We start from the raw sequence: 16,361 nt of genomic DNA on the forward strand, positions 1-16,361 counted from the left end.
ACGCCCAATTTGAATCATGCATTTCAGTTTTTGCTTTTTAAAGCAACCTTCCATTCGCCGAGATTTCATCATAAAACCACATGGTCGAGTAATCGCTTAGTATTTCCAATAGATTTTTTTAATACTACATTTTTACTGCATCCAAATTTTCACATCCTGTCTCTGGTATAAAATTGGTTTTGCTCATTTTATTCTCCTCGTGAGTTGAACAAAATATTTTTTTTAACATTTCTGAATTTTTAGGGTTTTACTGAATTGCAAAGTAATTCAATATTCAGGCAGAATTTTAATTATTAATGTGTTACCAGTATCTAACTAATTAGCTCATGGATTACTCATATTGGAGTCAAGTTTTGGTTAAATACATATTCATAAAAACATCACATAGACACGTTTTAATCTACGATCAAGAATAATTGAGCTTCTTCGCTGTGGTCTGAATTTAGATGGCAGTACAAGGATACCACAGGAATCATGACTGAAGGAATGTTTATATTTTCATTTCATATGTGTAGGTTTCATTTATGTTTTTAAGCCTTCTAGCTGATCTCTATACTCAATAAATAGCCTTTGAAATCTTAGATTTGAACCCATAATCAGCAACACTTCCTTCAGAAGATCCCTCTTTTGTAGTTCCTAAGAGATGAAACATATAAATTAAAACAACTACAGAAAACTCTAGCTACTAAATGAATCCCAGCTAAAAATATATTGCATTAAATAGAATGTCATTTTAAAAAAAAAAAATCAAAAACAATTTTTTTATATATAATTTAAAATTAAATGAACAATAATAAGTATTAAAAAGCATGTGGTACCATTCCCTCGCATCAAGGTCATTGCACTGATATTTAGTGCAGCCAGGTTTAGTTTGTCTAAAGTAAGAACTCCCCTGGCCATTTGTCTGGACCTGTGGCGGTGATTATGGTAACGAGAAATAATTATTTCAAGTAGGGGGGTGGGGTCACTCTTTAGGACAGGTTTTGGTTCCAGTTAGCGAGAGAAAGGGAATCTTTTCCTACGGTCCATTGTGTTTGCCCTAGAGTGAAGAGACGCTACCCTCCCTGAAAAGAGCTATTCTTGTTTCCATAGCAGCAGACGGCCTCAGACTTTGTGGCAAGGGGGGGGGGTTCTTACCGTAGACAAACTATAGAGTCCCTGCATCTAACTAATGACATTTTTATCTGAGTTTGTCTGAGAGTCGGAACTTACCGAAAAGAAAGAAAACAAAAAATTCCTCCTAAACTTAACATGGAGTTATCCGAATGGTATCTTTATCTAGCAAAATCTAAATAGTATTGGGGGTTTTTTTCTTTTTTGTAATTTTCTTTAAGAATTTACCTCAAATGTTTAAATATTTTTTTAATTAATTAGAACTTAACTATGATAACTATACTTGTCATCTCTGCCAAGTCAAATTAACAATTAATTGTTTGCTAAAATGTTAGTTTTCTCACTCGAAGAAAGTTTTGCAAACTAAAAGAACAGTTATAATTCATAGTTAACATGACGAACGCCACGTGTATTTTTAAAGAAATCTCCATCAAGCCACCTCAAGGTGCGTAGCCAGATTTTTCCACAAAAAAATAAGCACCTTTTAAGTACTTTTTAAGAACTCAAAAAATATTTTTAATCTCTTTCCAAAAAAAATCATAATTAGGATCTGTGTAGTAATAAAAATTATTTTTTTCTATAGTTTAAAGTTCCTAATTTATAAAAATAAAAACAATAAAATTCAAAAACATTATCAAAAAACTTTACATAATCATGATAAAATAACTAGTTTCTAATAAATATTGCAGAAGAAAATTGCGAAAATCAGGCATTTTTTGTAATTTAGAACGACCATCGACACGGCGGAAAAAAAATCTCTTTAAAAGAAAGAAAATTAAACACTTTTTACAAACCCCGAATAAAAAAAGTACCTTTAACGGCTTTTAAAAAAACGTAAATCAAAAATAAGCACCTTTAAGCACTTTTTAATAAAGCTATGCACCCTGCACCTATGCTGTAAAGAAGCACTTGGATGGTACTATAGCAATGTGATGAGCACTACTAACAGATGGAAATACATAAAAATTTAATTTGCAATAAATAAAAATTAAGTAAATTTTAAATAATTTTTTTAACTTAATTAAAACATTGCATTTTTTTCCTTTTTTAATTTCATATCATATTTTACCCAGTCTGTTATCGATGACTGACTCAGTAGATTAAGTAGTTTCAGGGTATCTGCTATGTTTTAGATTTTCAAATTCATGACTTTCCATGACTAATTTCAAGAACTTTTCAGGACTTGACGAAGTTACTATTTTCTCCGACACAAACAGAACAAGAAATTTAAAAAGCATTATAATAACACTAATTAAAATGATAGGTATAAACAAAACTGTTATACTCTGCATCTTCACATTTACTGATTTCAAATTTAAAAAGCAGAGTAAAGAAAGAGTTGAACCAATAAAAATACAAAATTACAAAAGCAAATAATGCTGAAAAAAATACAAAAGCAAATAAATTTTTTTCTGCAGAGTTATATTCTAAAGATACTTTTCTTGTTCATAGGAAAGGAAAGAAATACTCCTGATTTTTCTGTTCTCATTTCGGAATTAAAAAAAAATTTACTGGCTTGCTTCAGCTAGAATTTCAAATTGATAAAATAAAAATTTATAAATAATAATAATAATTCTGAAATCACAGAAGTTTAAAAGATACTTTGCTTTAGAAATGTTTATTCTTTCATTTCTTGAAAGAACACCATAATTAATAAAGAACATAAAAAAAACTTTTTATATTTTAATAAAATATGACTCTGAGAGGGGATTTTTTTACAAATTTAGATATTGGGAACACCATGAAATAATTGGGGGGGGGGGGATTCCATTTTAAAAATAAAATTTTTCGGCGACCTAAATCCATGACTTTCTATGATTTTTTTTAAAAAATAATTAAAATCATGACATTTCATGACCAATTTTGTTCAATACCGAAATTCATGACTTTCCAGGTGAGCAGATACCCTGTAGCTTTAACAATGAATGCAAATACACTTTTTTAATTTATGCTTAAATGATAGGTTGAATTAATGCTCAAGAAGGACATACCAAAATATTAGGTTTCCAATCAGAATTTTTGGCTGTTTTTATGACTGGCCCTAAAAGACCATCACAAACATCTCTCAGTCGGGCTTCCAAGCCTACAGAAGGAAAACAAATTTTTTTTAATTACAAATTTAGTTGCATACGCTTTTAGATTAACTCTTTTTTTTTCAGATTTGTTTAATTTTTAAGTAAATATATTCTAGATACCTTTGAATAAAAGTTAATTAAAATAAATATTTTATTAATGCACAAGAAAAAAATATATAACAATGTTTAAATCACAGATTGATATTTAAATCTCAAATTTAATAAAATAATGTTTCATTCAAACGACACGTATTTTATTTTCTTAGCATTCTCTATTTATTATCATAACGTCAATGCACCAATACAAAATAATTATTGAAAAGTATAACTTAAGTAAGTTGTTATATGAATGAAAAGCAAACTTATTAACTCTAACAATTTGTATTTAAACAAGTTTTTGCTTTAATCAATCAAAATATTACAATCTTACGCAGATAGTATAACATGATGGAAAAAAATTTGTAAATAAGTTTATTTTCCCTATTGTTAAAATGTAGTACAATTTCCCCTTTTTTCTACAAAAACAGAATAATAATAACAGAGATGTTTTACATTGCTCTTATACTAACCACAATGCTAACTCTATTTGAGGTTTACATTGCATGTTGAAGTAAATAAAGTAAAGAAATGAGGTACCCTTCTATTTCATCATCTATTTCATATAACTTTAGAAAAATTTAACTCGATTTTTTTAAACACTTTACTATAATCAGGAAATATTTTTAAAAACTTTAATTTCTATGAATGGTTTGATAATGCATTGTCATTAAAACAAATAACTGTATAAAATTTTAATAGGTAAGTAACTTAATGAATGAATGAAACATTGAATGCGAAATTCCATCTGTACAAATTATAACTAGTGACAAAAACAATAGGAAAAATGAGTGAAACAGCAAAAACATTTTCAGAAAATAGTAAATTTATTTTTAATTCCACATTTAAATTCCTTTGAGATGAACTAAATAATATAAGAGTGAAATTTCCCTTTGGCGATAAAGGACACTATTGGACGGTAAGACAGCAGTAATTATAGAAATCATCAAAATTAAGCTCGAATAAAAATTTAGTTTTTATTTATATTCGCTAAATATTTGATTTATTATCTAAAAAGTATCATACTTCATTTTATTTTATTAAAAATCAAAAATTTCTAGCAAAAAACAGTTCAGTGAACAGTGCCAACTGTTCAATCATTTTGCTCAAAAAACTCTCTTCCATTTTTGATTTTACAAATTATTATTTAAATTAAAACTATAGCAGCCAATTCTTTCCATTTCCTTAGGATATTTTATTTACATGCTTTTAATGGTAGTAAAATGTATGCTTTGATATTTTATATATGATTTAATTAATGTCGTTTAAATTTATTCAACACCATTACATTTATTAATTAAAACAAATACATTCAAGATCTGATTTTTTTTTTATATTGTTTTAAGTGCCAACTTTAAGTTAAAAAAAAATAAAATATGGCCTGATGATGAATGCATTTGTTATTTTACTACAACAAGTAGAAACATTTTTATAAAAATTAAAACTGTTGGCAGTTATGTAAGGCTTATCAAAATTATATTATTCCTCGGTTTAAAAATTATTTTATATAACTTTTTAGACTGTGGCAATATTTAAAAATTTCATACAGTGTACCCTTTCACATTAACGTGTGACAGCTTTAAAAAATTAATTTGAAAATAATGTGATAATTGACCATAGCATAATAAGTACCCTGTGGTAGAATGTTTTCGGGCTTTTTGCGACATACCTCTCTAGTACCAACATCTTTCTGCACAATACTTTTAATAATAACAAACATAAAAGTTACTAATTTAAAGTAACTAAAGCGTCAAAATAAAAAAAAAAATATTCAGGATAAAAAAAAAAAGAAATTTTTTTTTAATTGAATATGCAATATAATATGCAATTCTAATATTATAGCCGATATTCTCGAAATTTTGTGGGGGGAAACACACTAATTATTTCCTTTTTTCGCATTTTGTATAAAATTACACAAAATTTCATTTCGATATTCAGTTGTTGTAATAAATAACATGGTATTAAAAATATAGGATTTCAAAAACTATGTGGAAATCGATAGTAATAACTGCATGTAGACTGGAAATTTCTGCACATAAGGAAAAAAACAGCTTTAAAAAATTAATGTGACAGCTTTAAAAAATTAATTTGAAAATAATGTGATAATTGACCATAGCATAATAAGTACCCTGTGGTAGAATGTTTTCGGGCTTTTTGCGACATACCTCTCTAGTACCAACATCTTTCTGCACAATACTTTTAATAATAACAAACATAAAAGTTACTAATTTAAAGTAACTAAAGCGTCAAAATAAAAAAAAATATTCAGGATAAAAAAAAAGAAATTTTTTTTAAATTGAATATGCAATATAATATGCAATTCTAATATTATAGCCGATATTCTCGAAATTTTGTGGGGGGAAACACACTAATTATTTCCTTTTTTCGCATTTTGTATAAAATTACACAAAATTTCATTTCGATATTCAGTTGTTGTAATAAATAACATGGTATTAAAAATATAGGATTTCAAAAACTATGTGGAAATCGATAGTAATAACTGCATGTAGAGTGGAAATTTCTGCACATAAGGAAAAAAAATTTTTTTACTTCATTACTCTTTGTTTTTGATTATTCTCAAATGAAAATAGAAAAATCAAATTCTGCCACGGGGAATAAGTCCAATTCTTAGACCACTAATATTTTGTTTAAGAGCCAATTTAAATCAAAATCTATTTTTTATTACATTTACACACTTTAAGACAAATATTGACATGTGATAGTATAAACAAACATGAGTATTACCTTCTTGTACTAGATATCGGACTAGAGAAAGCAACCAGAACTTGTACTCTTTGCTGGACTTTAAACTGAGTGAAGCAGCTAGTTGACTGTCTAAGTGACTGATTGTTCCAAGTTGCCTCATATTTGGATCACTGCTCATAATGCCCCGTGCCAGGTGCATTGCTTTGCTATTAAACAACACAAATCAATCATTTAAAGCAGACATTTTTAAGACAGTAAAATTGAAATAATTATAGATGATTGATTTTAACTGGAATTCAGCTATTCTGTTTTTAAGTTACATATTGAAATTCATATCAAGACAATTACAAAATTTTATTGTGTGGTATGTCATCTTAAATTAAAGAAGGGATAATCTATGTATATATTACTTGAAAATAAAATTTTCAAACGAAAAACATTTCGTTTTGGAATTATCCAGATTTATAAATCAGGTAAGTGTTACGATTTTTATAATAAAAAATTTGATTCTAAAAATTTCTTTTGTAATTTGACGGTAGTTTTTGACAGAATGATTTTCTACGTGATTTATAACTTTTAAGTCTAAAAAAAACAATATGAAAACTTCTTATTTCAATGTGAGGAATTTTTAGAATTGATTTTTTTCCTCTATTGTAAATTCTTTATCTTATGTTTTTTAGTTTATAAATAATTATTTTTTATTAAAACTTTAAATTTTTTGATAAAAATTTTTGTCAAAAAACTTTTTTTTGCAAAATTAAATGACATAATATTGTGTGTCTGTGTATACTTTTCTATGATTCAGAAACGTACGGAATACAAAGTTTAAATAGATCTTCATATTAGATCATTAAATTTAGTAGAGCGATTTCAAAGGCATTTTAATAAAAAAAAGAAGAAAAAGAAAGAAAAGAGAGAGCAAGAGAGATTCCAATTTATTTTCACTTGCATAAGAAAGAATATCAAACAGTTTTCTTTTTTAAATCTAATAAGCCACAATAAAGAAAGAGTGTTACCATGTTACTCTGAAGAAATCTCCAGTGCAACTGATGATCATGTTCTGCTAGCAGTCACTCTCCTCAAATAACAACGCCCCTATAGGCCGTTGCATTCGTGAATACCTTTATGACTTTTATAAATTTTATGCTGATGACAACCAAAATATAGAAATGAATGAGGAAAAACTAGATCCTACCACGTAATTTTCTGGCCAATAAAAATATCGTTAATGTAACCGTTTTATAATATTTCGTTCGTTTGGCGATGCGACCGAATGAACGAACCACCTCTCAAGCAGCTACTTCAACTACTATATACGGATCCCCTATCAGGGAGTCGTTACACTAACCTACGCAGCTCGCGCAACTTATCTGAGAGAGAGAGAGAGGGAAAATGGGGTTTTGTTCGCATATTAACAACAATATTGTTCAAACAAATTTGATGAGTTCACAGTATGAATTTAATATAATCGCTTACCAAACGGGCGGATATATTAAATACTATTTTTGCTTGCATCTCAGTGTTCATGAAGCTGATCGTTAAGTTCTAAATCATTTAATAAATTTCTTTAACTGTAATTTATAACAGTTAATTAATGTTAATTGCACAAAATTAATAATTGTAAAACGGTTAATAAGATTAGACCACCTTTCTGAATAACTATCTTAAAATGTAGTGCAGAATTACAGTATAATAATAAAATAAAAAAAAACAATAATTTTTTTAGTTTTAAACTCTTAAACTAAAAGCATAATAATAGCAGTACAGGAAAATAACTCCAAATGAGGGATACAAAAATATTTATAGACAACCAACACCTGTATGACTTTTATTAAATTATGCTGATGACAACCAAAACAATATGGAAATGAATGAGAAAAAACCAGATCCTGTCGCGTGATTTTCCAACCAATAACATTGCACGCACGACAATGGAAAACTGCGACACCACCATTAGATTTTTATATATAGTAAGATAATTTAAAAGCAAATAAATGAGCATGCAAAATGAGCTATTATTTTAATTTATAATAAAATATAAAATACCTCTGATTCTGTCCTTGAAGAGCAGCTAAGGGTAATATTCGACCATTAGACAATTCTTGAGGAGAAAACCTCAGCTGGTGTTCAGAACAAAGTTGAATCATGTTATTTGAACTACTTACAAGTAACCTATGCAAATAAAAGAGAAAAATTATTTTATTTTAATTATTTACTTATTTATTTTGGATTTTGTTGACTTTAAAGCTTCGTGTCAAAAAGCACTGAACTGAAAATGTCCTACATTAAAAGTTATTTATTGTTCAAATGTGTTTAGCAGGCATGAAAGTAGAACAATCAGACTAAAAATACCTATCTACAAAAATCATGAATAAAAAAAGTGTTTGAAACTATTTAGAACAAAAATAGAACTTTTTTTATAATTTAAATACTTAAAAGTTTAGAAATTTAATTTCTTCAGTAGTATAGAAAGTTGGAAATTGTGCCAAAAGTAATCTCATGCTTTACTTAGGCAAACTCAGGTATTAGTGTAAACTTTCACTAAAAAATATTTGTCATAAGTGTTTATAATACCCATTTTAAGTTTTTTCAGCCATTTAATACCGATTTATTAAAATACCAAACTTAAAAGTTTTTGAATAAGTATAACTAGAATTTATTTTTATTAGTGAATTTTGTCACCATTTTCAATTTATTCCCCCAAATAAAAGAATGAGGAGTAATTCTTCAAACACGACAATTGAGGGACTACGAGACTACTTAAGGCACTAGAGAATCAAAAAAAAAAAATTTAATTTTAATTCAAATAAACAATAAGTATTAAAAAAAAAGGAAAATTTTCAATTATAAATATAATTTTAAGCAACTAAAAAAAATAGAAAATGGTTAAAAATGTGGCTATTTTAGACAGTAAAAATAATATTACTAGCTTGAAAGTGAATGTAAATATCTTAAACAAAAAGACATTTGAACAGCTATTTTTTTTTTTTCATTCCATTAAATGCAATATATTTTTTATTTAAAAAGCAACAGACACTTTAATATTTTTAACAATATATAAGCCAAAATGAAGAATAATATAAAAGATTAAAATAATATAAGTTAGTTTAGAATATTTAATAAGAGCTACAAGGCAAAGTTTTGACAAGAACAGAAAAAGAAAACATAAATGTTTCATAGTAAGCTAAATAAATATTAAAAAGAAGAAAAAAAATAGGACACTTTTTGTAACAGTATACACTTATTATACTGTTAATAAAAAGGGCAAGCAACCAACTAAAAGAAGTATTATTTGCTCTACTTAAGTTTATAAAGGTAAATTCATTATATTCTTCATTTTACTATATCATTTCTAAAATTTGGCGGCACACAAAAGTGGTTGAGAATCCCTGATATAAGTGAAAAATACTTAGAGAAAAGTGAATTGTTACCAAGATTTCATGTCTGTACTGAATACATATGATTTTCCATTTGACAAGCTAACCATAGGAACACCAGCATCACTAAGTCCAGTACCTCTAACAGACAGGTCACCAGATGTATCTTCTGAAAAAGTTGGAGGAGGAAACAAATTAATTTTACACCAAAAAAAAAAGTACATAAAATGAATGAGAAAATACTTTTATAAACATACCTTGCATAATGGGATACAGTGATTCATTCTGTACCAAGCAACTCAGTTTCAGGCAATCCCTTTCAAAAGAGACAACAATTAACAATTACTTTTTTTTTATTCTTTAAAAGATAGGGAAGCTCGAACAAGCAAACATAATGAATTGGTTGTTTGAGGACATTTCCTTTAAAAACTCTAAGAGAAATTTAAAACCTTAGAGGAAGACAGTTTGAGTTAACATTTCAGCAAATATTGAGATTTCCCTAGAAATATCTTACTGAACCATACAAAATGAACTTATTTTGTTGTGTCTTTAAATTTTGAAGCTTCAAAGTGATAAGAAAGAATTTGAATTAGCAAGTTTTTGATTAAGAAAAAATAATGGTTGTCAAATTTTGACCTGTCAGTTGTTGAGGGTTTCAACCAGAAATAAAACCGCCATTTCAAAACATTAAGAGAATTCCATTGGCGGTTATGAATAAATATTGCTGTTCTTATTTTAAATAGCACATAGCATAGTGTTTAAGGTTAAATATTAAACACTAATTTTTGTTGCACTATTTACCTCAGGCAAATATTTATGCCTAATGCTCAACAGCAGGTCTTTGAGTACAAATATCATGAGGGTGTTTACAAAAATAAACAAATGACTCATAGTAAATAAATCATAATCAATTATTTTATTTTGCCAACTAAAACGGCAAAAAAAAATTTTTTAAAAATGCTCACAGATCAAAACAAAATTATTAACAACATAAATAATAACCATTGCATTGGACCTAAATTCTTTTGCAAAAACTTCCAATAATCTATGCTATTGCAGCTTAGAGTGCTTTTTGCTGTAGGACTATTTTACATATACAGTGAATTCGCGATAACTCGAATCTGATAGGACTGACGAAAAACTTCGACATATCGGAAGTTCGACTTACCGTTAGTTTCGGTTTTGGACTTTCAAAATATTGTCGGATTATTTAATTAATGCTTATTAATTACAAATCTTCTAAATGCTTGCAATATTTAAGATCATTTTTCTGACAAGCCATTTACGATAAGACTGTTTGAAGCACTTTATGATACCTTGGTCCATCGGCTGCAACTTTGCTGTTGTGTTTGGCGGGAGAAACTGCAAGTTTACTGCTTTCAAATTAGGTAGATCACTTTGCGCTGTGCATTTATCCATAAAGTAGTTATCAGTTTTCTTTTCTTAGCGAAGAATTTCCGATCCAATTTTCTTACATAGTCTTCAAATAATACTGATGTCATCCGAAACTTTTTGTTAGACTTGTAATCCAAAGGATACGTTTTTACATTCTTGAAACATCGGGGATTTCGGTATTTTCCGATAGCAAGTAAGGGCAATTTCTCTGTCCCAGACGCATTTCCTCCAACTGAGACAGTCAAATGTTCCTTGCTCATATAAACCCATTTCATCAATATTGAAAACATCATTTTAACTGTATCCTTGAAGTAAATTTTGTAACGTTTCATTTAACCACTGTTCACATACTTCAAGAGGGACAGCTTTAGCTTCTCCATGAAGAGTGCGAAAGACATTGTGTGTGTGCTGCAAAGGAAGGGACAAGATATCAGCTCCTAGGTTTTTTTTCTTGCTTCAAAAGATCCAAAAAAAATCGAGTTAAAGGGAGTAAAATTCGAGTAATCGAGAATAATTAACATGAAATTGAAGATAATAGGGTCGGGACCTCATAAAAAAATAGAGTTATAGTAATATTCGAGTTATCGTACTTCGAGTTATAGCGAATTGACTGTATTAAAAAGAAAATGTGTTGAGCCTTTCATTACACATACTTTAATTATGGGACACATTAACAGGATGCATTTGCCAAATCTTTCAACAAAAAAAAGCACCTTTTAAGTATTCTTTAAGCACTCAAAAAATATTTTTAAGAGCTAACAAAATGCAAAATAATTTTCGAAGACTTTACATAATCATGATAAAATAACTAGTTTCTGACAAAGAACTCTTTTTCTAACTATATTAACCATTATAAAATGATCAAGAGATTTTTCGATTAGATATCAGAGGGTGGAAAAATGAATCCTGAAGTTCAGACTATCTTGCAAAATGCAGCAGAGTTGCACATGCAGACTCGCAAGTATTTCATCAAACATGTAAAATGATTTACCCTTTCATGCACTATGGACCAACGGTATGCCAAGATGGATTGTCGTTGAATGAATTGTGAAAATGTTCAATAGTACAATGTGAAAAGCACGCTTTTGCATAATACGTGGGCAAAAATCAACGTAGCAAAGAAAATATCTCATTTTCAAAAAGGGAAAATTCAGAACTTTATAAAAACACCCAATAAAAACAGCAGCATTAAGGGCTTTCAAAAAACAAAATTCAAAAATAAGCACCTTTATGTACTTTTTAAAAATGCTACGTACCCTGCATTAATCTAGGCAATTGCAAAGTTGCTTTCAAGTAGCTAAATAGTAGGAAATGGGCTTAATAATTATACAATAGCGCAGTTTTTATGAACCACAATTTTCCATAAACCACGTTAATAGTAAACAATTACAGCTAAGGAATTTCTCTACCTAGTCAAGAAAAATTAACATTTTTATATTATTTGTTTAATCTTTTTGTCAATTTTCTTCAGTAAATAATATGTATTTAAGCGCAGATTTTTGTGATTTTAAGTATTTGTATATAAAAATTACTTTAAAGCATTTTATGATTGATCTTTTCCAGGCTAATGTTGCTGCCATCTTCATAAGTATACAAATATGTGAAATGATCTATAGAATACAAAATTCAAACACAAAACCTCTTGTTTCAAAGTTTGTGTCATTAAGATCTGTTTGTTCCAACAATCCTTTAGGCAAAAAGGCAAGATAATAATGAAGCTTCAAGTTTAAAACTATTAGGTGTGTAAAACATTTCAAATGTATGTAACTAAAAAAATAATTGCACTTTATATTTTATTTAGTTAAAAATTTATTTGAGAAGATGCGATTGCTCTAAAAGAGGAAAATTTAAAAAAAAAAAAAAAAAAAGGAATGTAAAATAAAAATTTAAGACTTCTGATCAAGACTATTATTTCCACTTGAATATAATTATTGTTCACTACATTTTAGTGTTTATGTACTAGTACACCATTTATAGCAATTTAATGTTTAAAGATACTATAAAAAGCTACACATGCATTACAATTTCAATCTAAGTTTTAGACAATATTAACCAATTTTTCACATCAGAAACTTGAATGAAAGTATCCAAATATGATATAAATAAGTTGAATAAATTTTTTAAGGCAATATTTTAATGAGAAATACAAAAACCTAATTCTAAAAGATGGATTATATACATTTCCTTACCAAACTGAGACATAGCCTTTTGATGTAATGACCATAACATATTGATCGCTACAAGATAACCTGGTGACAAATGATGTTAACACAATTGGAGGATAAAGTCTTCTGCCACTTTGAGAAAATATAGACAATGTTTTATCTTCACATACAACACAACAGATTGACCTAAGAAACAAAAATAAAGAAATTCTTAGATTTTTAATTAATAACTTATGCAAGAAAATCAAATTTAAAAAAGAACTATAGGTCAGTCATAATTTTTCTGCAAGGCATAAACAACTAAATAATATTAAGGCATTAACTTAAAATGTTAATTCAACAGGGATAGAAAAATATAAATGCAAGCAAACAACTTTAGTACAGTCTCAATACAGTACAAAAAAAAGAGCAAAATGTCATTAAAAAGAATATTCTTTTAATGATAATGCCCCTACAGGGCGCATCCCCAGGCAGCGGATACGGGAATGCCTCCATCAGATCTCTGTTGGGTGGTAGGAGGGAAATAAAATACCTCCCGAGGACCAACAGGCAGAAGTCCAACCTTTCTGAGGCTCTGGCAACTCTATTGGATTATGCTATATCCATAAAAAAGAATATTCTTACACAAAATACAAAAACGCAATTTTTTTTCTCCTTTGTTTACAAAAGAAAAGAAATATCTATAACTACTATTTTAAGAATATAAAATTTCATGAAAGATATTTATATACCATATATCGGTATCGAATAATTATAGAATTTTTTATACCATAAAAGATATACAGGCAGTTTAAAAAAGAGCACAATGTCACTAAAATGAACATTCTTATGGAAAATTCTGAGAAGAAATTTTTGTGCATACATGCTTAACTGCTATTTAAAGAATGTAAAAGTTCATGGCATAATTTTTTAAGGCATTAGAAGCTAGAAAAGCAGTTTGAAAAAAAGTACATTCTTATGCATAACTCTGAAAAGAAAATTCTTTAGCTATTATTCCTTAGCTTTTTGCTATTAAAGAAGCTTTTTTAAAATTTTAAAAGCTAGAGAATCGGTACAGAAAAAATATTAGATAGCACAATTTGTTCTTTAAAAAAAAAACTTTTTTACACAAAATTCTGAAGAAAAATAGTTACTTTTTTACACACATTGAAAGAATAAAATAGAATAACTGCCATTTTAAGAACAAATATTTACAAGACATCTGCTACATTTTAGATTTTTAAATCCATGACTTTTCATGAATAATTCCAAGAATTTTCATGACTCACCGAAGTTACTATTTTCCCCAACAAAAACACAACAATAAATTTTTAAAAAAAAGCATTATTATAACATTAATTGAAATAACAGGCATAACCAAAACTGTTATGTTCTGCATCTTAATATTTATTGATTTTAAACTTAAAAGATTAAAGAAAGAGTTGAAATAATAAAATAGCTAAAAAAAAATTATACAAGCAAATAACTAAACACAGTCAGATATATGTAGCTATTTAAACCTGTTTTATTTCTTCCTAAAAGCATAATATAAAAAGTCTAAACTAGAATTTTAAATTAATAAAATAAAAATAATAAATAGATAAAAAAAATTCTGAAATCACAGAAGTTTAAAAGATAATTCGCTCTAGAAATGATGTTTTTTCTTTCATTTTTTTTTTTAAAGAACTTTATAATTTTTAAAGAACAAGATAAAACATTTTATATTTTAATAAAATATGACTGTGAGTGGGGATTTTGCTACAAATTCAGATATTCGGAACACCACGAAATTGGGAGAGGAGGAGGTAAATTGTATTTCAAAAATTAGATTTTTCAGCAACCTAATTCCATGAATTTCCATGTTTTGTTTTTTTTTCTTTTTTAAAAATAGTAAAAATCATGACAAATTTTGTTCAATACCAAAATCCATGACTTCCCATGATTTTTCATGACTTTCCAGGTGCGCAGATACAAGCTAATGACCCTGTATTTATGATAGGATTTTTTTTCCCTCAGGTTTTAAAAGCTAGCCAAGCAGAACAAAAAAAAAGAGGCCAATTTTTTAATAAGAAGAACATTCTTACGCGCTTCCTGCTACAGATGTTCCCTTGCTGTTTAAGGCGATTTCCCACTTTACGGTCTTCCCACATAAACACTTCAGCCTATGTATCACTGCTCCAGATCCCACTGAAATATTGTTCTCAATTTCCAAATAAACAGGTTCTCCACTTGCTTTATCATGATAAACCTGCAGCAAATAAAAAATTTTATTAGATTATAAAGCAACTTCTCAGATTCATTAAAAAATTTTACATTTGCTTACCAACACATTGGGGGTTTTATCTGCCTTTAATGGTGGTAAGTGTATGGCAGAAGTCAAATGTGTTGACTTTTCGGGAGTTGAAACTTTTTCTTGAACTATAACTTTTTCAGGCACCTGCAAAACGTTACATAAATATTTGTAGCTTAATGTAACAACATATTTCACTATCAATATGTCTTTACTTTTAATTAATAAACTACAAAATAAATTGGGAAACTTCAAAAATAAATTATGTATTCATAAAGTAGTTCAAATTTCAATAGAGTTTTCTTTTAAAAAATAATAATAAATAACATCAATGCATTTTTTCGAAATTTCAAATATCAAATTCCATTTCTAATACTTTCAGATAGTTAAATAAATAGCTTACGTCAATTTCTTCCCTTTTAATAAGAAGAAACCTTAAGCTACAAACTTGTAGCTTAATGTAACAAAATATTTCACAGTTAATATATCCTTATTTTTAATTGAGAAACCACAAAACAGGGAAAGTTCAAAAATAAATTATTTATTCATTAAACTAGCTCAAATTTCAACAGTTTTCTTTTTTTTTTAAAAAAATAATACTGACATCAATGCATTTTTTAGAAATTTTAAATATCAAATTCTATTTATAATACTCTTAGACAATTAAATAAATAGCTTTCGTCAATTTCTTCCCTTTTGATAACAAGAAACCTTAAGCTACATTAAGCTACAAGCCAAATATTTGCAGCTTAATGTAACAACATATTTCACAATTAATATGTCCTTATTTTCAATTAAGAAACTACAAAATTAATTGGGAAACTTAAAAAATAAATTATGCATTCATAAAACTAATTCAAATTTCAATCATTTTCTTTTTTTTTAAAAATTATAATGACGACATTAATGCATTTTTTAGAAATTTTAAATATCAAATTCCATTTAAAATACTCTTAGAAAATTAAATAAATAGCTTTTGTCAATTTCTTCCCTTTCGATAAGAAAAAACCTTAAGCTACATTAAGCTACAAGCTAAATATCTGCAGCTCAATGTAACAACATATTTCAGAATTAATGTCTTTATTTTTAATTAAGAAACCATAAAATTAACTGGGAAACTTCAAAAATAAATTATGTATTCACAGGGGTGATTGTGAGCTCACCT

General features: G+C 27.7%; 1 protein-coding gene across 1 annotated transcript in view; it reads right to left on the reverse strand.

Moving 5' to 3' along the window:
- Positions 1–236: 236 nt before the first annotated feature.
- The window catches only part of Hira (histone cell cycle regulator-like protein), a 58,155-nt gene continuing 42,030 nt past the window's right edge, over positions 237–16,361 (reverse strand). The window contains exons 19-27 of the mRNA XM_043051599.3: positions 15,230–15,343; positions 14,991–15,154; positions 12,952–13,113; positions 9,625–9,683; positions 9,422–9,536; positions 8,037–8,162; positions 6,030–6,196; positions 3,105–3,196; positions 237–636 (exon numbers count right to left, since the gene is read on the reverse strand). Coding sequence (XP_042907533.2) covers positions 523–636; positions 3,105–3,196; positions 6,030–6,196; positions 8,037–8,162; positions 9,422–9,536; positions 9,625–9,683; positions 12,952–13,113; positions 14,991–15,154; positions 15,230–15,343 — 1,113 coding nt within the window. The 3' untranslated portion in view covers positions 237–522. The remainder of the gene's footprint in view (positions 637–3,104; positions 3,197–6,029; positions 6,197–8,036; positions 8,163–9,421; positions 9,537–9,624; positions 9,684–12,951; positions 13,114–14,990; positions 15,155–15,229; positions 15,344–16,361) is intronic.

Source organism: Parasteatoda tepidariorum, chromosome 2 (assembly GCF_982258835.1).
Source record: "Parasteatoda tepidariorum strain Cologne lab strain chromosome 2, Ptep-v5.0, whole genome shotgun sequence".
Lineage (NCBI taxonomy): Eukaryota > Metazoa > Arthropoda > Arachnida > Araneae > Theridiidae > Parasteatoda > Parasteatoda tepidariorum.